General features: G+C 33.6%; 2 protein-coding genes across 2 annotated transcripts; both read left to right on the top strand.

Annotated features, from left to right (window-relative positions):
• Positions 1–6,888: 6,888 nt before the first annotated feature.
• On the top strand, positions 6,889–9,062 carry LOC115982420 (protein FAF-like, chloroplastic). The gene is made up of 2 exons (XM_031105016.1): positions 6,889–7,082; positions 7,299–9,062. The coding sequence occupies exon 2, from the start codon at positions 7,348–7,350 to the stop codon at positions 8,947–8,949; it is 1,602 nt and encodes a 533-aa protein (XP_030960876.1). The 5' UTR covers positions 6,889–7,082; positions 7,299–7,347; the 3' UTR covers positions 8,950–9,062.
• Positions 9,063–15,514: 6,452 nt separating this feature from the next.
• LOC115982411 (J domain-containing protein spf31) lies at positions 15,515–23,874 on the top strand. Its single transcript, XM_031105003.1, has 9 exons — positions 15,515–15,688; positions 18,295–18,385; positions 18,467–18,527; positions 21,132–21,209; positions 21,432–21,505; positions 22,101–22,214; positions 22,310–22,417; positions 23,375–23,413; positions 23,506–23,874. The coding sequence occupies exons 1-9, from the start codon at positions 15,591–15,593 to the stop codon at positions 23,590–23,592; spliced, it is 750 nt and encodes a 249-aa protein (XP_030960863.1). The 5' UTR covers positions 15,515–15,590; the 3' UTR covers positions 23,593–23,874.
• The last annotated feature ends 679 nt before the right edge of the window (positions 23,875–24,553 follow it).

Genomic DNA, 24,553 nt, shown 5'->3' with positions numbered 1-24,553 from the left:
CCAAATGCTGATCACTTAGTGCTACAAGCCTACATGTTGGTTGGCTATTGCAGCAAATTATACCAATGCATGGGGCTAGTATGTCTTTAAGAGAAAAGAAAAAAGAAAGTAGGGTCAGTTTGGTCGTCCAAATTTTTTTTTGAAATAGGGTTTGGTCATCCAAATTGATTGGTTACTACTCTACATAATGATGATGCCATACTTTATGTTGAAGAACTTAATTAATGTTCAAATTTCGTGATCCATGGCCAAGATAATAATAATAATAATAATAATAATATAATAACTTTTCAAAGTAAAATTCTGATTCCTTGATAATCATTTTATATTTCAATGAGTCAACTCCGAATCGATCCATCCCTTAGAGTGGGCTAGCTATATATGTACGTACAAATAAACAATTTCATCATATATAGATTCCTTTATTTTTCAATCTATTTTCTATCCTCTTCATGTATTTTTATGTTCCAATTGATTTCATATTAGCTCGTTAATTAGTTGACTCACATAATCAAATACCTGTTGACTTATAGAAGGTATAAGACAATTGTAATTTAATTTTTTAGTGGAACATAGTGAATCATGTTGTACGAGTTATGACTTTTTTTTTTCTTTCTTTTTTGATAAATATATAAGATAAAATTTTAATTTATAGCATCCATTTTATGGTGATTGTTTTTTCTCATTAAGCCAAAATATCTATTAGTTAGTGTAGGTGAGGTCGAATATCATATTTGACAATAAAAGACTTTATAAGTTGAGTTAACCAAAACTCACGAAATATGATTTTCTATACAACCCTAACTAATATTTTGGAAGACCACAACAAAGCTGCATCATAATGTTTTGGGTACAAATACCTTCTCATTTGACTAGATATATTTAGTTAAACTAGTAACAATTAATATTTTTTTTTAAGAAAAAAAAATAGTAACAATATTCTAACTTTTAATTTTTTTTTTAAACTAGTAATAATAAAATATATTATTTTTTTCGGCTGTGCTAATCAAAATTTAAAAATTGGGATAACGAAGTAGAAGAAAATGAAAAGGGGCAAAGATATTGATGGAGAAGGTCTAGAAAAACATAGAAGGCCTAAACTAACTTAAATTAATGTTGTCATCCACTATCTTCGAATTATCTTTCTCTGATATTCCATTTTCAAGAAAATTCTCCGATGAAGCGTCAATCTTCTATCCTTTATATCTATTTATTTATTGTATTAGAAAAGCATCAGAATGAAACTTTCATCATCCTCTCACTCTCACAGCGTCTTTTTTTTGTCTTGAATATTTGTCCCATAAGTTATCAAAAGAGCGCCCATGAAATCCTTCCAATCACTCTCCGGTTTGGATTCCCACCTATGAATTTAATTAAGCAAACTCGTTCTCCATTATATTACTAAAGAAATATTGGTAATATGAAGGTATTAAAAATTTTACTACGTAAATTAAAATTTACAAAATATGTGTGTAGTTTGAAATACAAAATAAAAGAAATATTTTTTCTCAAAAAAAAAAAAAACAGAAGAAATATGGAGCATAGATCCAAATCCCCAAGCACATTTGTAGCGTCCCTAGTGACAACTAGCTTGAAAGGGTTGAATAGCAAAATTTGTAGTGTCCCAAATATCACTCTAACACCAATCACATTTATTGCCTTCTTATATAGTAAAAATAGTAGTGTTTTTAGCAGAAAATTATTAGGTACTTCCGGAGTATCATAAATGCGTACTCTCTCCTCTCACATGAATGGTAGGTCTCACCATAAATTTAATTAGTGGGAACTACCATTCATGTGAGAGGAGGAAGTGCACATTTATGGTACTTCGGGAGTACACAATAATTTCCCTTTTAGCATTTTCAAAATAAATGTACACGAATGTGTAATGACTATAGTTAATTTATCATTATTATGGAGCATAGATCCAAATCACAGTGTACAATACAAAGAGGAAAAAATACTACAACGCACATTTGGTGCGATGATCACTCCACAAGTATAAGTGTTTGTGGGGTGTGGGGAGACAAAGGTCGAAATTCAAGTTTTTAGGAAAAAACTTCACACACATATATACTTAAATTAGACTAAAGTAGAATTTTTATCTTATATAAAAATAAAATAAACAACGAAAAATGAAAGTTACCAATCAAAAGCATGTTCCACCCATTTGTTTTATTTGGAACGAAAATACCAATTTTATTCCATATTTCACCAAAATTCTTCATTCCATGACATTATTGTTATTATTATTCATTTTTCATGTACACCTCTATATATTATTACAAAAAGGAAAACAAAAACCAAAAAAAAAAAAAAAATGTGTGCGCACATCAAATGCACGTACCACTCACACAACCATATTTATATATAGTGTCCATAAATAGCGCATCTTGGTCCACAAAGTACGAATATTATTTCTTTATATTTATAGTCCAAAAATACTTGTGTAATTCTTCCATACACGAGGCAACTCATATGACTTCTCACGTCATATCGAGTAGGAAAATTTTGAAATTAAACCTAGATTTTTTTCCAATGGCCACTAAAACGTGTTGATTTTCAACCAATCTATGCACTAATTGATTTCCTACAAATTTTTGGCGGCCTCAACGCTGTCAACAGTGAAGGATAATGGAAAAAGTCTGTAAATCTTTGACCTATGCATAACCGGTATTAAAGCATTAGCAGCAGTGAAGCTAAATAACTATATAACTATTTTAATTTCACCAAAATACAAAAATGCATGCCACAGTAATGGTGCCATAGGTAAAAAAAATTTACCTTCTTGCTACAGTGTACAACTATTTATGCCTGTGCACTATAGCAAAAAGCTAAAAATAATAATAATATTTTATTAACTTCTCTCTCTTCTCTCATTAAACAAATATTTTCTCTTTTCTTTCTTTCTCTCTCTCTCTGGCTTCTCTTCTTTCTTCTTTTTTCCTCCTCATTTTTTTTTTCTTTCTAGCCGTCTAGTGCCTCCCTCATCTCCCTCATCCCTTAGCTCAACGACTAGCTTGCCTACCGCCGAGACCCATCTAACCCACCTACCCACCGAAAAGTCGTTCAAAAAAGACATATATCAAACCACCGATTTTATTTTTTGTTGTCGTATCAGGTTTCATAATTTGCCAAAATAGCCCTGGCTAGTGCGAAGCTCAATGCGGCATCGTCTCAATGGATCGGACAACAGCGAAGAACTCGTCCAAACCGCTGTGAGTACTATTATAGTATTATCGTTTGTGTCTGATTTTGCTTTTGCTTTTTGGATCGGTACTTTGATTGTTTTTGAATCTATCATTGTTTATTCAATATGGACAAAATTTTGAGCTTTGATTGTTCTAAATCTATCGCTATTGATAAAATACTATGTGTACCGTTTAGTTGTGATCGAAGCTCTATGGGTTTTATTTTTGTGGTTGTGAGTTGATTTTCTTGGGTAGTTGTGGGTTGATTTTGGTGGTTGTGGTGGTGGTAGGAGTACACTATGGGTAGGGTGGTGGTGGTGGTGGTGGTGGTGGGGTGTATGAAGTGGTGGTGGTAGTGGTGGGATGTATTATTTTATTGTAGTAAATATATTATTTTATTATGATATTTATATTATTTTATTGTGTTGAAAGCTAAAATAGATCCACTGCTGCTGGATGTTTTGTAAAATGAGTAGATAAAATAGATAAAGTAACTTTTTGTGGTACCAAATAGCTAAAAAAATAGCTCCATTGGTGTGGATGCTCTTATATACCTTTAAATATTCTTTTTCCCTTTAATTAAAAATAGCCTTGTTAACAAGATGCCCTTAGACTTAGAGCATTTGTTAATAAATAATTTTAGAAAAGTTTTAATACCCACTTTCATAGTAAATATAAAAAATTGTTTAAAAAAAATACTTACTTATTTTTCTCATAAAAAAATTCTAAAAATATTCCTTAGACCAATGCCATTAGGGTATTCATTAACTTTTTCTATCTAGAAATATTAAAACTTTTTTTCTATAAAACTAACTTTGTTAAACTTGATAGTGTTACAACAAGTCTGCGGACTCCGTTCATGTCATTGAGCTAAGAGGCTTTTGAAAAAAATTGAACAGAAATGCACAAAAAAAACTGCTTAATAATCAATATATAATTTAAGAAACATGCACACATAGTAAGAAGAATAGTGTTTATTACAAAGAAATTGTTTTACATAATTTTATACATACATACACCCAAAAAAACTAAAATCCTGAGTGTAAAATAGTTTATATGCAGCAAATTTAACCCTAATATAAATCCTCTATCCCCCGCACCTAATATTATATTTTATACTTCACTAATTCACGCTCTTAAATACTTGAAATACTTGAGATGAAAAAATCTTTTAGGCAAACTAGCCAGTTGTATGGATGGAACTAAGTGAACCATTTAAAAACAGAGGCTAGGACGTAGTAGATAAGCTTTGTAGGTTTGAGTGGCATTGCTTTATAGGCAGACAAGGCGCATCCAGGTTCCCATTGCGTTCCTTGGTTTGTGGCAAAGCATGCAAGTTGGTTTTCTATGGCTCTCTCTTCCTTTCTCTCTCTCTCATCTAAACATTTTTTTTATATATATCCAATTTGAGCTAATCAACATCACTACCTTTTGGTATTTATGAGTGGTCGACGAATTGGGCATCCTCTCCATATACGTATAAACCACATGACTTTTCACACAGTCTCGTAAACACACTCTCACACACACACTCACACACACACAGTGAGAAAAAGAGAGAAAAAAAAAGAGAGAGACAAAGAGGACAGGTTTTATATCCAAAGGGGTCCCAAAATCTAGACGTGACGCATTCCATTGTTTCCACACACATTATTCTCTGTAAATATTTTTTTATTATAGAATACTATTTTATTTTTATATATGATGGATTCTCAGTCAGGCTCTAGCTGATGGATTTCTGGCCGCCCAATCATGTTGGTCTCTTTGAAAGCGACTCCCTTGCTTCTTCCCTAAGCCATTTTCACCCATCCTGTCACTTTCCGCCTTACTTAATTGGTAACATTACTAGTGCATGGTAGCTCTTCTCCTTTTTCCTTTTGAGTTACTCACTATTATGGAGGTTATTCACTTTGCTTTGCATAAGTTCTTCCTCTTATTATGTTGTCATAGCCTTTTGATATACTGTACATGTTTCAGAAGCACTTCAAATTTTAGAGTATCACCATGAATTGAAGCCAAATGCTTTAGTATTGGCATGCACGAAACAATTCACATTTAGAAATTGTTCAAAACTAACGTGAAGAGAAGAGATATAATGGCTTCATGTTACTCGAATATGTGCCAACAAGAAAATTGCTGCACAGGCTTTGAATTACAGGTGAAGATATGCATGGTTAAAATATTTTAATGGAAGGGAGCACCGTATAGGCTTCAAAGATTGCCACTAAATGAGATAATATGTTTTAGTTTTAAGAACAATTGAAGGCTTCACAATATCTGACTGCCTTCAATCCTGACACATGTGCTTCATTCATTTTATATGAGTGAATTTTGGACCTTTTATTCAAGAAATAAAGATATCACTACACCACAAAAGTCGATGATATGTCATACCGTGAAGTCAAGGTTTATACTATTTTAACTCTATTTGTTTTGGAAAATATAGGTAAAAGATAGAACTGGTATTTGGAAATCTTCATGACTAATTTCATTCTTCTAAGTAAGAACAAAGGTGGAATGTGGCTTTCTTGTTTGTTACTGAGATGAGAAGTCATTTTCTCATATTAGGGCAGATATATGGTGGTTTTGTCTTGATTTTGATTGTGCAAAGTGCCAAATATATATTTAGCTCAATTTATCACAACCAAGAACAATAGTCTCTATTTTTTTTCCTTTTTTATTTCAGGGGAAGTCAAGTTCACCAGTCAACCCCAATAGGGGAGCTAGTGGGTCGAATCCGATTTCACTTCTTTGGAAAGGGACCAGACACTAGTGTCATTGAATTAGAAGATTTTTATTTAAGTTCATATATATATAATGCTCAATTAATTTGAAGCCAAACGAAATTTGTATCTCAATAAATTTCCTCACTCTACCCTTAAAATAAATTAATTCAGTTCCCCCTCAAAAAAAAAAAATTAATTCAGTTAATCAGGGCGTAATAAGAAAATATATAGTGATATTAAGTGAAATTGAATTTTAAATGAGACTTTAAAAAATAAATGAACCGATAGAAACTTTAGCAACTGTACAATGAGACTTAAGTAGAGGATAACTCGCTACTTTTTCTTCGTATATAATCTTTTTTTCTCATGCTAAATATTTGCATCAATATATATAAACCACTTTTTTCCATTACAAACTTCAATCCCCCTATTTCCTTTCTAGTAATAAATATGTATTTAGTGTGCGTTTGGCAACACTTATTTTACTATTCAACTTTTTTTTTTTTACTATTTATGAGTTTTACTGCTCTTTTTGATACTATTTATGGGTTTTACTGTACTATTTCAGTTAACTTTTACATTTATCTATACTACTTTCAATAAAAAAATTTTCAATTTCAACAAAATAAACAAATCTCAAACAGAGACTTAATCAAATAATTTTATTCAAATAATATCACTATAGTCTATAAATTACCAAAGAACAATATATAGGATATGCCTTAATTCATGTTTAAGTAAAATTATTTTCGAACTTCAAATACATAAAATTAAAATTAAAACTGTCGTGGCTAAAATCACTATTAAGAGAGAGAGAGAGAGAGAGAGAGAGAGAGATAATGTGAACCAAAATGAAAATGGCCGGTCCATACGCCTTTTTGCTTTTACAATCCACTTTTCTGATAAGGGAAAAACTAGAAACCAATGAGGGGATGTCTTTTCATTGTGGCGTAGGGGGGCCCCAATGGACACGGTTCCATAGGCTTTTTTGGCACTACAAATACCCACATTCCCCATCTTCTTTCATTGCCATCACCCACAGCCACTCCTCAAACATCAAACATCATCATCATCTAAGGCTTCTCCTTATTATTCCTTGCAACTCGCACCCAGCTAGTGATCTCGAACCAGGCCTCTCTGTTGGTTGCTTGTTGCTTTGCCTGAGGTAAATATTCCATCCATTTCTCCTCTTTTCCCCCACCACAATTCCACCTTCTTTTGTATTTTTCCAATATCACATGCATGTTTTGCAGTCTGCTTTGTAACTTTAAATTTTGTTACATACACATAAACACTGTGCAACTCTAGCTAGCTACTAGCTCTGCTATGCTAGCTTCTTGGGTTTTTCATTCCTCTCAAAATTTCCCTCACTTTTATGCAGCTAGAAGCTAGCTAAAGTGCTTGTCCTTCTCATCTGCTAATTTGCTTAAATGTCAAGTCCTTTGAGCAAGTCCCTTCGCCTATCAAACATTATTGACGAAGAGACCAAGATCATGGAAATCAAGCAAGGCATCGTTTCCATACTCGGCTCAGACGAGTTTGAACAAAGAACAAGAGCCTCTTCTCTGCGAAGAACTCTCTCCGCAGACATGTCCTCCAGGAAATGGCTTGCTCAAAACGGGTTCTCCCCCATGAAAAAGATTGCATCCTCTGAAGAACTTTGCTTCTCCTTAGCAGATTCATCATCATCATCTTCCTCTTCAGAAGGAGAAGAAGACTATGAAGAAAGGAAGGAGAGAGGTGGACATCCTGATATTTGGAGCTTGATTAAAAAAGAAAAGAAGCAGCCAGATCAACTCGAGAAGCAGACTGGAGAATTCGATATATGGAGCTCAATTATTCAAAAGACCAACGAGGATGCTTCAAAAACACTCCCACCTCCTTATATTCACCCTCTTGTGAAGAGGTCAGCTAGCTCTTTGAGTGAAAAGAGTCTTCAAATTTGTACTGAGAGTCTTGGATCCGAGACTGGCTCTGATGGCTTCTCATCATACTCTTCATCGGAGGCCGGTGACTTGGAAGAAGACAAGGAAGAAGAACAAGAGGAAGAGCAGCTGCAACAACCACAACAACAAGAATTGCAAGAAGAGAAGGTGCCTGAAGCCTTTGATCAGAAGGATGAGCTGGAAAGTTTCAGAGTGGCAAAGTACCACTATGCCACTACTAAGAAATCAAAGTCAGTATCATTCCCTCCACCTCTTCCTTCTCTTGCTCGTCAAGATGGGGCTTCACTTCGCATGGAGTCTCGTCGCGACAATGGAAGATTAGTCCTCGAAGCCGTGTCCATCCCTTCACAGAACCGGTTTCGTGCTCAAAGGCAAGATGGCCGCCTTGTCCTCACTTTTGCCAATACTACTCCCTCAGAAGAAGAGCACCACCAAGAAGCAGAGAAAAGTGAGGCAGATCAGTTTGAAGAACTCGAGGACTTTGAGGAAGATGAAAATCCAGAAGAAGAAGAAGAAGAGTTTGAGGAAGAAGAGGATGAAGAGGGAATTGATAATGAAAACAATTCTAGTGGAGCCAAAGAAATAGAAATAGTGACGGCGCAGACACAAGGGCCAGAGTTGTCAAGTAGATTCATAAATGCGCACAGGTTAGCTTCTTCAATGATGAATAGGCCAATTGGAATAGCAAATAGGAATCAAGCATTGTCACACAACATCAATGAAGTTGTTGATTTTGAGGAGGATATGGATGTGAAGAAAGTGATGGCAACCCAAGTAGCAATGTCTCTTCCACCTCGACACCGTGTGTCTCAACTCATACAGTCCCCAAAAGCTGTGTCATCCACAGCTTCAGCAGCCCCTTTCAATGCTTATGAGTACTATTGGCGAACCAAGCCTTCGGCAAAGGACATATCCTTCAAAAACCATAGCAACAAGTTCACTATCTCAAAGGACATAGTACCAAATCATGAGCAACAACAATTTCTTGCTGTAAAAGGAGATTGCTTGGTCCCTTTGTCAAAGAGTTGCAAGGACTCTAGAAGGTCTTTACTGCTCTGGGAGAACTATTGCATTGCCACCTCTTGATTCCATCCAATTCATCCTCTTAATTAAGTCTTACCCTCTCAGTGTTAAATGTTAATCCAAATCCATTATTACTACTACTAATTACCAGAAATTATTGTACCCTGTTAATTGTCTCTCTTTATTTTCCACTGGTATGTGTATGTAGTCAAAATAAAAGCAAAAAGTTTCGAGGGAACAAAAAAAAATACTTTGATTTAAACTTTAAAGCACCAAAGACTGGGGAAACAGAGAGATGACTATAATTTTATAAATTTCATATAGCCTTGTAGAGCTAAAGCGAGATCTTAGCATCATCTTTGACTTGGTGGACTGTCCTGTCTGTCGCTGCATTATGATGGTTCCTTTTCTTTAACTTTCTTTGCTTTTGTAATTTCTAGCCAATGGGGTTTCATTATGAGTCATGTCCGGCCTAATTGATTTTAATTTTGGGAACATCGTGATCCGCACCTGATATGTCTGCTGCTCCGGTTTAGGTTAAGGTTATGAGTGTGATGGATATTTCTCATCTAATTATGTAACTAACATTTCTAATAGAAACAACTTGTACTGCATCCCCATTCTCAAAAAAAAAAAACTTGTTCTGCATCCCTATTCCAACAAAAAATGTATGCGTGGTGATTATGGATGCTTATCTTAAATAAATAGGATAATGATTTCCATATTCTGGCTACTACACACTTCTCGTGCATACTGCCGTGTGAATTGAAATTATAATCATGTTTTAACCATTTCACAATTTTAATTGAAATTGTTTCAAAACACAATTTTAAAGAGAGTATATATGTATGGAATATGCAATAACGAGTGTGTAAAGATAATGATTATCACATATTTGCTACTATATAATTATGGCACACACTGCCACGTGAGCTAAAATCATAATCGTGTTTTGACCATTTCACCATATTAATTGAAACTGTTTCAAAAACACAATTTTAAAGAGAGTATATATGCATAGAATGTGCAATAACAAGTATGTAAGGATAATGATTATCACATACTTACTACTACATACTTACGGTACACACTGCCGCGTGAGCTAAAATCCATCTCATAAATTTAACTGAAATTGTTTTAAAAACACAATTTTAAAAAGAGTATATATGTAGTGGGTTCTAGTTAGCTTAACTGGTAAAGTTTTTTATGGTTGTATAAGAGATCAGTCTGATGATACAAAAGTATCATCAGGAGAAGTCCAAATCTTCTATCCCACTTTTCCTGCTCCACTCTATGCTCCACTAATAAAAACTTATCATATGTTCACCTAACTAATTAAATACTACCATTATTAACTTATTAATACTACCATTATTAATTAATGGTAGTAATTAATTAATTAATTAGGTGAACATGTAGCAAGTTTTTATTGGTGAAGTATAGGGTGGAGCAGGAAAAGTGGAACAGAAGATGTGGACTCCATTAGAAGCGAACGTCATAGGTTGAAAATCTCTAAAAAAAAAAATCTATGTATGCATTGAATGTGCAATAACTAGTGTGTAACAAGATTTTTCCAAATAAAAGATATGACAAAATGATTAGAAGCCGCGTTTGACCTTCGCCCAATTGCAAGATGACATGCTCATGGCATAAATGTTGGTTTATGCTTGTGTAAGATGTGCCACTTTATGTTGGCGGTGGTCTACAACAGAGATATAAAAATAAAATAAAAAATCATGCCGTGGAAGCTGACAAATTGACAATTAGCTTCTGAATGTTTCCAATAGTTTGCATAATATTCTCACATGCTTATCTATTATATTTTGTCTCAGATAGCATTACATCTATCTTTCTTATCTTTTTCTGTTCTTTATTTATTTTATTTTTGTTCCTTAGATAAAATAGCATTACATCTTTCGGTTAATATCTTAAGTTTTCTTTATTGGTCGGGAAATTTTTTTTTTTTTTTTTTTTTTTTGGATAATGAAGTTTTATTTTAGCGTTTATGTCAATACATTTCTGACTTTGAAATTTCAGATTTGGGCTCATATTTCCGCCAGAATTGGGCTTAACAGAATTGTTTTAGCCCAAATAGCAGCTGCACCATTTGTTCAAGTTCAACCCAACGTCTCTCAACCCACGAGCTTAATTCAAAATCCATTGCATCTTTATACTGATTGCCAGCACTTCATGGCCTACGTTTTTGTTTTTTCTGTTTCTGTTTTTGTTTTGTTTTTTTGTTTTTTTTAATGGAGAGGGTTTATTTCATAACTCGAAACAACACGAGACCCAAGGCAACAAATTTAAGTGGACTTTTTAAATATTTAAATATAAATTAAATAGTTTGACTTATTATTAAATTTTTGTGTGGGAAACTAGTTTACAGAATTTTTAAGTGGGGCATTTTTTTAAAAAGATTGAGTCACTAATGTTATCTGGTTTACAAAAATTGGAAGTTCCAAAACATTAAGGTAAATTGATTGTCTATAAGGATTCAACACACTCATAAGTTTTTTTTTGTGAAACAATTATGTTTTCAATTAGGTTTGGTTTCAAATAGTTCACAATTTTTGTGACCTTTCTGAGGTGGAGAAGAGTGTACAGCCCACCTTTTTTATAAATAAAAAAATGAAAAATAAATTATTCGCAATTTTGAGACCTTTTTACCAATTGGGGATCTTAGTCCTAAGCTTGATATTATGTGGCCAAGGCCTTAAAGTTGGCCCTGAGATTTAGTAAGAAAGATCATTGTAACTTACCAATCAAGTCCTCACTTTATTTTTCTTTAAAATGGATGGATACAAAAATGGAGAAAGGAGAACACACAATATCATTGAGTTACAAGATTTTTGGCTATCAAGTCCTCACATCGAAGTGTGCATAAATATACTTTGACATTGCAACACAAATTTTTTGGTTATATATATATATATATATATATATATAGGGTTGGGTTCAAGTTACACCAGAGACAGACCTATAGTAGAACAGAGGGGGGCCATCCTCCCCCCCCCCCAAAAAAAAAAGCTAGTATATACATATAAGTTGAAATTTTAAATTTTGGCTCTAATAGCCCCCCTCCCATTAAATAAAATAAAAATAAAAACTAGTATACATACATAATCTGAAAATTAAGATTTGCCCTTCCACTCAATCAAACCTAAATTACAAGTCCCAAATTTCTACCTCATTCTTCCTCCACTCAACCTCAACGCCTCCAATTCTCCCAAAAAAAAAAAAAACTCAACACCTCCATCACTACCATCTGTTGTTGCTACTGTCTACAGTTACTGGCTTGTTGCTGCTGCTACCACTGTTCCTCATATCCTCGATCTACATCTGCTGCTATTCACATTCACACACGAGTTGAATCAGCTAAGGTATGGTGAATCTGAAAAATTTCTCTCCTCTCTCAAGTTCATATTTGTGTTTTTTTTTTTTTTTTTCTCTGCTCTATTGCTCTACCTCTGCATTCTACATTTTTTAGGGACCGGTGTGAGTCGTGACCATAGTTTGTGTTGTGTTTGACTGTTTGTGACTTTTTTTATTCTGGTTTTATACTTTTATTACTTTATCTATAAAGGCATAACTTTGTCTGAGCTTATGAGTACTTTATGAGTACTGCATAACTTTGTCTAAGCTGGGGCTGTAAATGAGCTTTGTCGAGTAATGCATTTTCAAGCCTAGCTCGTTAGTAAAAGTCAAAAACTCAAGCTTGTGACAAGCCTAAAATAATGTTTGAGCTTGAGCTTGTAGTAAAGCCAAAAAGCTTGGGCTTGGCTTGATTAGTTAGTCAAGTGAAACTTGAGCTTAATATCAAGCTCAAATTCGAGCTTAGATCAAGCTTTCAAGCTTAAGATCTAAAAAAATTACATTATTAAATGCTTAAATTTCTAAAATCAAGTGAAAAAATAGTATACTCATTTTATCATGCTTCTAGTCTACTTATGATTTCAAATTAAATTTTTACTTAATTAAATCAATTTATTCATCTCTAAAAATTTCAACAATTGTTCAAAATACATTTTTTTTCATTCACTATACATAGTGAAGAACTAGAAAAATACATATTTGTAACTATTATGAATGGGAAAAAACTAACGTGTTTCATAACTTTATATTAGATGATTGATTGGGGAAGATCATACTTGGCTCACTTAAACTTTTTTATTTTTTATATTTTTAAATGTAACTGAATTCTAAAGTAGCGTTTGGTCGGTTTAAAGGGAAGGAAAAAAAATTAAGTGATGGGTAATGGTACCATGTTGGCCATACCATTATTAAGATATGTGTAATGAATTTATTTAGCAAACACATATAAACTTATAAATGAGTCTATACTTGAATTGTTTTGTATCAAGCCTTATAGCTCATGAGCTTGTTCATGAACAAATTTTGTTGCTTGGGCTTAGCTTGTTCATTAAACAAGCCTAAAACTAAGGCTCAAGCTTGACTTATTTATAAACAAACAAATATAAACGAACTTTTTATCGAGTCAAGCTCGAGTTGTTCATGAGCGGCTTGGTTCATTTACAGCTTGGTTCATTTACAGCCCTAAAGGTGGCTAGTAATAAAGGCATAACTTTATTACTTTATGTGAGTACTATGTCTAAGCTTGTGAGACCAAAGTCTTTGGTACTGAGTCAATAAAACTTTGTCTTTGTCACTTTGTGTGGTGTGGCCAATATATTATATATATGAACTTGTGTTTATTTGCTTGTGATTTAATTTAATTCTTTGTGTGGCTTTGATTTAAGTCTTTAGCTCTATTTGGTTTGTTCACGTTTGCGTCTGCGTGAACAGTGCATTCAGGCTTATCTACAGTAACCTTTGTGTGAACAGTAATTCAGAAATTATGTTTTTATTGTTTTCAGTTTTCAACAAAATAAGCGGTATCCAAAACACACACTTTGTGTGGCCAATAGTCAATAATATTGTTGTGGCTTGTGAGGGCATATTTGTTTGTTTGTTTTTTTATTTGACTAGGTATAATAAAACTATGAAATATGGAAATAATGAATCATTTTTTTGATTTGTATTTTATACTTTGTTAATGTTTTTATAATATGAAATGTTTAAGAAATACTTATTTTGTATGTAGTATTTTATTGAATATAAAATAGATGTTAGTTTTTATTTTCATAAATTTTTTTTGGTTTTAAGCTTTGCCCCCCCCCCCCCAAGTTCGAATCCTGGTTCCGTCCTTGAGTTACACCTAGTATAACTTTAAGCAATGTTACACCATCTAATAATTTGTTATGCAATTCATATATCCAACTATTGAATTACATGTTCTATATGTTCTTAACATGCATGCCAATTTTGATGCCAATCGGATGTAATTTACCATTCGATCCATAAACTCATATTTTATGCATTATTTTAAATTACAAAAACTTGAATTTAAATAATTAATTGATGACATGATTATTGATCTTTGATCATCTTTAAATTTTGTAAGCATGGAGAATATACGAAGATAATGTAATCCAGCGGTAAATTTATCAAAATTCACATCTAATTAAAAAATACTGAGTAGTGTAACATTACTTAAAGTTACACCAGGTATAACTTGAACCTAACCCATATATATATATATATATATATATATATAGGCTTTGATTGTCTCACACTCTCTTTATACATTCTGCATACACCTCATGTATTAAACGTGGACATTTGGTTTGAAGATGTGGACATTGTGTTTACGGATTACACATCAAAGAATGTGAAATAATAATAAAAAATTTAAAGAAAAGATAGAAGAAAATAATTTTTCTATACAAACAAAACTGAGAGAGTAGAGAAAGGTGCTCCAAGACATGAGTTCCGCCAGACAGACATGGGGTGCAAGGATTAGAAAGGATGAGGTAAATGATCAATCCAAAAAAAAAAGTGGGGACAAAGGATAGAAATTCAATGGCTTAGAAAAGAGGATTTTTTGTTGGAGCAAACACAATAATAATGGAAATAACGCAAAGAAAAATTGAATGATACTTCTGAATATTATTAATTTGAAGAGAAAAATTATACAACACTATTTTGACTGAAGCGCGGCACTCACTTTCTTTAAGGAGATTTAAGCCCTTGGTGGGGTAAACTTTTGGGTAAAAATTTGAAAATTGCCAAGAAGGGAAATTGTTAATGGTAGATAATAAATGAAAAATGCTACAAATTTAACTGCATAAATCTTACAAACTGAGTGATAATACATATGATTGGTGAATTTCAACCACTTAATAAAGGGCTAAACTTGTGTCCAGTGCATCAATTTTTTAGTAATTGGACACATGTCTGCATTCTAACTTGTCAAGTGAACTAATGCATTAAACATTTACTGTATCTCCTAATAAATGAATGTTTGAATTTTTTTTTTTTAGTAATTAGTGCGGCATATCAGTTTGTAACTCTATATGATATAAAATTTATAGTACCTATTGTATCTTGTAGTAGTGTTTGTTGTATATGGTATTATTATTATTATCCAAAAAGAAAAGTTTAAGATGTAATAAAGTTTGGAGAGAAATGAGAAACCATGAGGCCCAGTGCGAGGCCCAAGCCACTCAAACGGTGGACTCAAACTTGGAGGCTCAATAAACAAACTAACCAGATTTGTGTATGTTACTGTTAAAAATCAGAGAGAGAGAGAGAGAAGTGTCAAAGCAAGCAAAGGAGAGAGAGAGAGAGAGAGAGAGAGAGAGAGGATGGGAGAGGCAAGCAGTAACAGCACCGATGACGATTTGCTTCTCAAGAACTTCTTCGCCGAAGTCAGCGAAGTCGAGAGAGATAACGAAGTTAACAGGTTCTCTCTCTCTCTCTGCGATTCTCTACATTTTTTGGCACCAATTCTTATTTTCTTTTTTATTTATTTTCTGATATTTCGGCTTAGGTATTGGATTTGATTGAAACAAAATTAGCGTTTCATTTTTGTTTTGTGCATTCAGCTAGATTTTCATTTTATTCCATTGGCTTTTACATAACTGAACCCCTAATTTGAATGATTCTTTTTGTTCAATTGCTGCGTAATTTTGTTCTGAATAGTTTTGATTTATTCTATATACTTTTTCAAATTGAGATGTGTTTATATTTCGCAGAAACTCCAAAATTAAATTATTTAACCATAGATTCTTCAAAATTAATTGGCTAAATATATATAGGTTTTAATTTGGCAGAAGCTCACAATTAATTTTTTATTTTTTGTAAAAGTAATTTAAGATGCTTTATAGGTTTTTCGGGTTATGCTAGATTGGGACTTGATGAAAATGAAGTATGAGTTGTGAAATGGTTCGCTTTTTGGGTTTTGGCAGTAGAATTGGCAGGCTTATGTATAACCCTATTGGTATTACATCAATTGTTATGTGTATATTACATGTATTAGTATAATGTCCTAAATCGACATTTGTATTTGTTTTAAATCAATTACAAGGGAGTTCCCTCAAGTACACAAGAGAGGAGCTCTTATGCGAAGACAAATGACATAAAAAGGGGGGTTCATACCTAGTGCACAAAGCTCCCACTTTTGCGCGTATGGGAGAGGTAATTGGTAGGCAGTCTTATCCCTGATTTTTTTTGGAGAGGCTGATTCCAAAAGACGAATGACAAAAATAATATATATGTATATAATGAAAAACAACATAGAAGTATAGGGTCAATGAGTCTGTAAAGGAAAAAATATTAGAAGTGGAAGAATAAATTCATTATAGTGCGCAAAGGGGTATGAACCTATGTACACGTGATTCACCAAAACCTGTTGTCTAAAATTACAAAGATCTAGGATGTCTAATAATTTAGAAAGGAAAGCTATCTTGAGGATGTTAACCACTCATAGAAGGATCTAAGAAATGTGGAATTCACTTCTAAATCTGGGCTTTTGCGGAAACACTGAGCATTCCTTTCCTTCCATGTGCGCCACATAAGGAATGAAGTATCGCATTCCAAATGCCTATGCTATGGTGTCTATGAAAGAGCCCTTGCCAACTAGCTACTAAACTAGTCACGCCACTAGGCATTACCAACTGAATTTTGAAAAGGATGAAAATCAACAACCAAGGTGTGCTAGCAAACTCACAATGAATGAGCTTGATTTAGTTGGCATTTTCGTGGAGCAATTATATGTTAATCTTACCTCAGGGATAGGGGAGTATGGAATATGGACTGAGTTAGAGGCTTCTTAAGAATGGTAAGCTTGAGGATTGGTCATTTTACAAGGTGCTTAGTGGTTGGATTTCCAGGGAAGAATATTTGGATCGTAAAGGTACCAGGAAAATTAGTATTGTTTGTATGGATGGATGCTTTGAGTCTGGGCAAAATATTGAAAATTTGAAAAGTTAGAGAAAAAAGGGAAAAATAATTGTGAATAGATGTTGAATGTGTAAGAATTGCAGTGAGACCGGAGATAATCTATTTTTTACATTGCATTATGGCTTGTGAATTGTGGTTATTAGTCCTCACTTTATTTGGAGTGCATTGGGTGATGCCACAGCCGCAAGATGTGATGGATTTGTTTGCATTTTGGAAAGGGGGATTGATCATAATGAAAAGGTTAGATTTAAAGGGTAGAGGGGTCATTCCAATTTTCATTGTGGTGGAAGAGGTATAATTTTCCTTTACAAAACTAAATGGGAATTCACAGAAAAGCTGTTTTTAGTTTTTACATGTTCTCTATGAGGGCTACATGCTTTTGGAGGTCTGTGTGTTAATTCCTTCTTGGATTTCATTGTTCTTTAAATTTTTTATTGTAACTAGAAGAGAGGATGTCCTCTATTCGTCCTTTGTATTTATCCTTTTTGTTTGAATATCTGTCGCCTATATTTTTTTAAAAAAAAATTCACGACATTTGCTTGTTTGGGAAATATTAGAAGTCATATAGGAAACACTGCAATTAAATTGTTCCGGTTTAACTAGGTTTAAATTGGCCTTCAAAACTTGTTTGTTGCACTTTTAAAAGGTCCTTTGAGGTTGCTGCCACTGTTTTTTGCTGAAATCTTCACATTTGGTTTCTTGGTAATATTATTATTATTATTATTATTATTATTTTGTGAGAGTTTGAAACTCTTCCACTCTTAAAGGTTGGGGCTGAGGTGAGTGCCTATATTAGCTCATAGGGTGGCTAACTAGCAGCCAGTAAGGCAGTGTCAAATAATTGATTAGAGACTTCTCCCTCAATTCTTTTCTTTTGAAACTTCTTTTATTCTACTAAAATTTCTATGCTTCTTTCCAGAATTTGTTTTTCCTGTATTCTATTTTTCTTCTTGCTCAAAGGATCTCTCATCAGTAGTAATGCTTATATTGGTTGTTTTTATATGAACTTATATGCTTCATTGTTAATTACTTTTCAGTCGGTATATCATATCATAATATCTGCTTAATAATCTCTGATCCTCTTTGGAAAATTTCATGAATTCTTAGGATCCTCACCTGCTTCAAGTTAAATCCATTTGAGCATCTAAACCTACCATTTGGTGCATCTCCAGAAGACATTAAAAGGCAGTATCGTAAGGTAACTCCTTCAGTTGAATTAACCATCATGTTCAAGGTTGCTTATCTTAGTAAAAGTACTTATATAATTTCACATTTGTAGTTGTCTTTGTTGGTCCACCCTGATAAATGCAAGCATCCACAAGCAAAAGAGGCATTTGGAGGTATGGAGGTCTATGTTTTATATAGTTGAATTTTTTAACTATTGTCTTTATAAAGGTGGTTGTTTTGCATGTGAGGAATCTTGTGCATAACATTTGTGCATGTTCATTAATTTAAACTTGAGAGATAACTTGTTAGTATGTTAAATACATTGATGACAGACTTCAAATCTTTTGATTATTTGCGGTTTCTGTTGTTGTGGTAAAGACACAAACTAATAGGAAAAAAGGGGTTTTGACTTTTGACTTGGTGGTTTTGTTGAAGGATTGTTACGCATCTATGGTTTGCCAAACTACTACGTGCCATATTTTACCAACTCTGACTACTAGTTGAGAGTCATAAGGCAAATGTTAAGATTTTCTGAAGCCATGTCTTTTTTTATAAGTATTTTCTGAAGCCATGTCAAACTTGCAAGCTGATCTTGATAAATTCAAAGTATGGAGTTTGTTTTGAACATTATATATAGTTGGCCTCAGGTGTACACTATAGATAGAGTGACACCTGGTGGCCCTTGAATTTGCAAACCTGTTTTTGAGTCAGTTTGAGTTTTTGAGATTTGTGGATGGGATTCACAGTTTAGAAGCTAGCTAAATGTTATTGGTTGGTAAACTCTAATCAGCATCTTATGATGATTTCTCCAACTTCATATTCCTTTTTGGATGCCATCATTGGTTGGTGATCTTTTTATTCTATGTTTTTTTTCCCCTTTATAATGCTTTTTTGATTTCCTTCATCTTAATAGAAGAAGTGTACAAAAGAACATGGAAAAATGGGTGTCTTGGTGATATACCCAATGGTTCCCCTGAAAATAAAAAACACAATGAATCTATGAAATCTTACAAACTTGAAGGTCTTCTACCAAAAACATTCAGAGGAACAAACTGTGATTTCATCCTCTCTATGGTTAGCTCCCCCTTAAATGTTCTCCTATTTCTCCCCTACATACTTGCCACATCATTAGTTGGTGTGCAATGCTTTGCCAGTTAATTGGATATGAAGATTTAAGGGAGAAAAAAGTTATGGAGTAATACGTGAGATGTTAATGTGCTGAATTGGCAATGTTTGGTGTGATGAAAATATGCATTTGTGTTTTACAACCGCAAGAATATTGGATATTTTGGGAAGATTTTCGGTGTGATGACATCCCTTTTTAGAGTATGTGTGCAACCCATTACAATGTAGGACTGGCAAAGGATAAGGTTACCCTTGTTCATCAAGGATGCAGTGTTGCATTTCCTGTACAAATATCAGTAAAGAGTTCTTGGAACACCTTAATAGCTTTAGAATGGCTCCAGCTAGTGATTTGAAGATGGGCCCTTGATGGTGTTGTTTTTCTATTTTGAAATTTTATTTCCCCTTGCTGGTTCAAATCCTTTGATTACTTTCCTTGGTGTGGAAATTGAAGGCTTGTGTGATGAGGAATGTGATAGTAGCAGTAAATTGTGTAGTTAGTCCAATGGCGTTATTGTCATTCTGTTTTCTGACTATGACCATTTTTTATTGGTAAGGTTTGAACCAATAACCTATGGAACTCCTAATTTTATCACAGGAACGAAAGCCCATGGTCTACTAAGGCCATTGTTAAAATTGTGACTAGTATTTGTCATGAGTGTAGGTGACTTCATTGGGTGAGTGGGTGCGTGGACATCTAAATCTTATCCCCATTGGTACTATTTCTTTTAATAATCTTACTAGATTCTGAATTTGGCTGGAGGATCTTCCCTCCTGCACCTAGGGTCTAGGCAGGTCATAAATTTTTTTAGAGTTTGGAGTCTAGCATAGCAAAGTCCTAAGAAAAGTTGCCTTCTTTTTTGGACATCTACTTTGGCAAAGAGATATTAGCTGTAGGTAATCTCATTAAAAGGAACATGATCTTGGTGAATCAGTGCTGTACATGAGTCTGGTGGGAACTCAGTAAACCATTTACTGATCCATTGCTCTGCTGCTAGAGAAATATGTTTTCTCATCTCCTTCTTATTCTGGGTAGTTGCTGTGGTGTTGTTTTGTTGGAAAACATTGCATGGGAGGTACAACAATATCTTGGTTTGAACTCTACTCCCTCTTTACCTTATGTGGAATATTTGGAGGGTGAGGAATAATCTGACTTTTAATGCATTGAGATCTCTGTGCTTGATTTTGAATCTTTGTTTCTTAAATCATTCTATGAATGGATCACTGATCAAAAAATTAATCTATGAATGGATGAGTTGAGTTATGCTTTGCAAGTTTCAGTAGAAATTTTCCACAAACTCAGTATACGTAAGTTTATTAAGTTGTTTCCTTTTTAATTATATTCTTATTTCTTATCAAAAACTGTGTGCGCATGTTTGACATCACATGGAATTTACTTGCTAAAAAAAAAAAAAACAGAACATTACATGGAATTTTCTATGTTTCTATGTTTTTTTCACCTATCAAAAAAAATATTCTATATTTTGACGGTGTGATGTATGGTTGCATTCTCAAGTTGTGCGGGCAATATGGGGAAGGAATATGAATGCTAATTTGATAATTACATTGGAGGTGCATAGAACGTTGCCTGCATCTGTTGATTCAAATGCATAATTGAATTACTTTCTAACATTGGGTTGTTGACTCGTGAGCAGCATTGGCAAAAGCCCAACAACTCTTACTTGATCAACAGGAAAGAGATTATGTTCTTAGCCAGGTGAATGCAGCAAAAGGTTGGTACTTGAAATTTTTTAAATTAAGTTTGTAGCTGGATCTTACCTCTCTTAGCTCTCTATTTGCTAGTTTATAACAGGGCCAATCTATTCATGCCATATGAGCTAGGATTGTCCATGCAGTGTCCTGTATGCATAATTATTTTGTTTACGTATTGCAGAGATTGAGGATTGATATTAATATAAAAGAGAGCTTATTCTTTAATTTAACGTGAATTTCAGATGAGCTTAGAATGAAGAGGAAAAAGCATTTGAGGAAAGATACAGCTTCTAAAATAAAGTCATTGGTTGAAGAGGTATGTAGTGTTCTCCTTATATTATGTTCTTTACACACACACACACTTAGTTTTAAATTTTACTTTTTGATGTCTATATTTGGACCCTATAAAATTGTGTGTTATCAATCAAATGGTTGCTATAATCCCTGTAATCTGTAAGGTGAAACAAAAGTTTTGGTTGGCATGTATCTCCTAAGGAGATTGATCACGGCTTTCCTAATCTCCTGTAATCTGTAATCTGTAATCTGTACTCTATTTGCATCTCTGATTGGAGGGATTTGTGCAGTGAGCATATTCAGAATGATTTACCAATATTAATCATACTTTGTATGCTCGGTTTTTTTTTTTTTTATCTGCTAGAATAGTATTTATTGTTGTTTACTCTTCATGTCTTTCCCTTTAACCCCTTATATTTATTTCTTTTTAGTATTGGTTGTTGTGGGGTTCTGTTATATATTTATTTATACATGTGTGTGGGTTTTTTTTTTTTTTGGCGGGGGGGAGGGGGGGGTTCTGAACTTCTGACATTTAGGCAGTTATATTTTCTTAATTGTCCTTTCCAACTGAAGGCTTCTGAAACAACCTATTAATTTTACCTCTTTGGTATGTAAAGGGAAAATATGAGCAAATGTATGAACAGTCAGAGGAGTTCCAGCAGGAGCTGAAATTGAAGGTTCGAGAAATATTAACAGAACAGGAATGGCGGAGGAGAAAAATGCAGATGAGGGTATGCCGGAATCTCTGTATTTTCCTTGTTTCCATGTGCTGTTCTCATTTTACACTTCATATTCTAAGGATCTTTTTGCCTTTGTTGTCTTGTAGATATCAGAAGAGCAAGGAAGGTTAAAGAAGGATGAAGAAGAAGCAAAAGAAATGTGGAAGAGAAAGCGGGAGCATGAGGAGCAGTGGGAAGGAACAAGAGAACAGAGGGTTTGTTTCCATCTTTCACAAATAAAATCCATCTTTCATAAATAAAAAATAATAGTAAAGTTATATTACTATTATAAAAAATGCTTGATGAAGCTATGTTTGAACTGTTGGATTTGCAATTAAATTTTCTTTAATTGCATCCATGTTACATTGTTTCATTGTTATTCAGTTTCTTTGTGACTGTTCATTTTCATTTCCTCGACATGTGCATTGCTTAACTCAGTCCCTTGCCTCGGCTTTGCCCTGTGTGCCTAGGCTCCAATAGTTTTTAGTGTTTCAGTGCATTTTCAGCCTTCCATAACACTGCTTCTGATTCAAGATTCACTCGTTAGCTGCTGCAAGGTTTGATTGCCCTCATGATTAAGGTTTTGAAAAGCATTTTGGATTATAGGATCTGAAGAAGAATAAAGTGGATGCCATCTCATATTGACAAGGGATGTGTGGACTTTTAGCTGAGACAAGAAAATTTCCTTGTATAAAAATTAAGAACTAAAGCAAAAGGAATCAAATTGGCATATACACTAAGATTGTCACGTCTATCACAAACTTACTTACCCCTAAAGAAAACTAATTTAAATAAATAAATAAATCCTAAAGCTATCAAATCGGCATATACATTAAGAATGTCACAATTATCACAAGCTTACTTACCCTAAAAGGAAATTAATTTAAATAAATAAATAAATCTTAAAGATCATTCCTAAATCCTTTGTGAGAAGGAAGAATCAGATAGTTTGAACTTTATATTAACGGTGCTATATACAAGTTCTTAGTTTTGTATTCTTAGATCTTTAATATTTTCCAATATCATTTTCTTCATATTAAAAGTTTTAATCTCCTTTGGTAGGAGAACTTAAATTGGTTCTTTCAAAATGCTTACATTTGATATTTTAATTTTCTTTTTGGCATCTCTGCTATTGGGACTTGTATTCATCTCCTGTTTATTTCAATGATCAGGTTTCAAGCTGGAGAGATTTTATGAAGAGTGGAAAGAAGGTGAGATGATATAATCATTAATTGTCTTATATATATATATATATAAGCAAATGAGAATGGCTGAAGATATCCTCTTTTATGTACATTTGCAGGCTAAGAAGGGTGAAATTCGACCTCCAAAGCTCAAGACCGAAGACCCCAATAAATCTTACGTTCAAAGGCCTGTAAAGCGGGGTTAAATGGCACGAAGGCTCTGCATGCAGGCTGACATTTGTATCAAACTGTCAGTTCACTGTGAACGGGTTTATTATTGTGTTAATAGCAGACGTGATTGGAACAATGTCACTGTACCTCATTAAGTAATCCAAAATCATTGTAAGTGATTTTAGTTTATGATTAGATAAGGATTGTTGTAGTAGAATCTGTGATTCTTTGGCTAGTGAATTTTAGGAAGTTACTACTAAAATTTTGAAGGATTGGCTTGGGGAGCATTAGGAGGTTAAATGAATTATTAAGATAAAGGGTTGACCTGCCTCAGATTTTGTTCTTTGTTTGCCTTGGGTGTACGTAAGTTTTTATTACAGAGTTCCAAGGCAAACTTAAAATGAGAGATGAAAAAGAGAACCCATCACCATGTCCATCAAATAGGATATCTTGAAGTTCTCGTAAGGGTTATAGAACAAATATTTCTCTGAAGGTACTTTGTATGGGACAGTTCTTTCTTGATATATAATCTATGTAGCAATTATAGAGCTATATAAGTTGAAAATTGCATCTCAAAAATGTACTTTTGAAATTATTTTTAAAACTATAGCAATTTTGAAAATGTGAGTGCAACTCATGATTTGATAGCTGAAATGAGGTGATGGAACATGAGTGGAGTAGTTTGCGGTTGTGAGGTTTCATTGTTAGACCAAGAGAGGAGAATGAAATTAGTAAATTGTAACTTTGTCGAAAGTGGGAAATGATTTCCTCCAACTTGAAATCATAGATCAGCTCACATTTGACAAAAATAAAAATCCTCAGTTGCCATTTCAAGCTACAACGTTGAGTTTACCTTATCATTTTAATTCTTCTAGATTTTGATTTTTTACAACTGAGTATCACTGATAAGGTTTGAGCCTCATCAATAATGCTTCCCCTTTTGGTTCCCATTTAACCAACGGAAAATGAAGAATGTTGAGATTGGGAGATATTGAA

This window comes from Quercus lobata, chromosome 1 (genome assembly GCF_001633185.2).
Source record: "Quercus lobata isolate SW786 chromosome 1, ValleyOak3.0 Primary Assembly, whole genome shotgun sequence".
NCBI lineage: Eukaryota > Viridiplantae > Streptophyta > Magnoliopsida > Fagales > Fagaceae > Quercus > Quercus lobata.
This window is presented reverse-complemented; position numbering and strand designations above follow the sequence as displayed.

Bases quoted from the DNA above. Each gene is read 5' to 3' on its own strand.
- LOC115982420 (XM_031105016.1), top strand. From the start codon at position 7,348: ATGTCAAGTCCTTTGAGCAAGTCCCTTCGCCTATCAAACATTATTGAC.
- LOC115982411 (XM_031105003.1), top strand. From the start codon at position 15,591: ATGGGAGAGGCAAGCAGTAACAGCACCGATGACGATTTGCTTCTCAAG. The intron at 18,528-21,131 runs GTATGGAGGTCT...ACTCGTGAGCAG, and splicing joins AGCAAAAGAGGCATTTGGAG to CATTGGCAAAAGCCCAACAA. The intron at 22,215-22,309 runs GTATGCCGGAAT...GTTGTCTTGTAG, and splicing joins GGAGAAAAATGCAGATGAGG to ATATCAGAAGAGCAAGGAAG.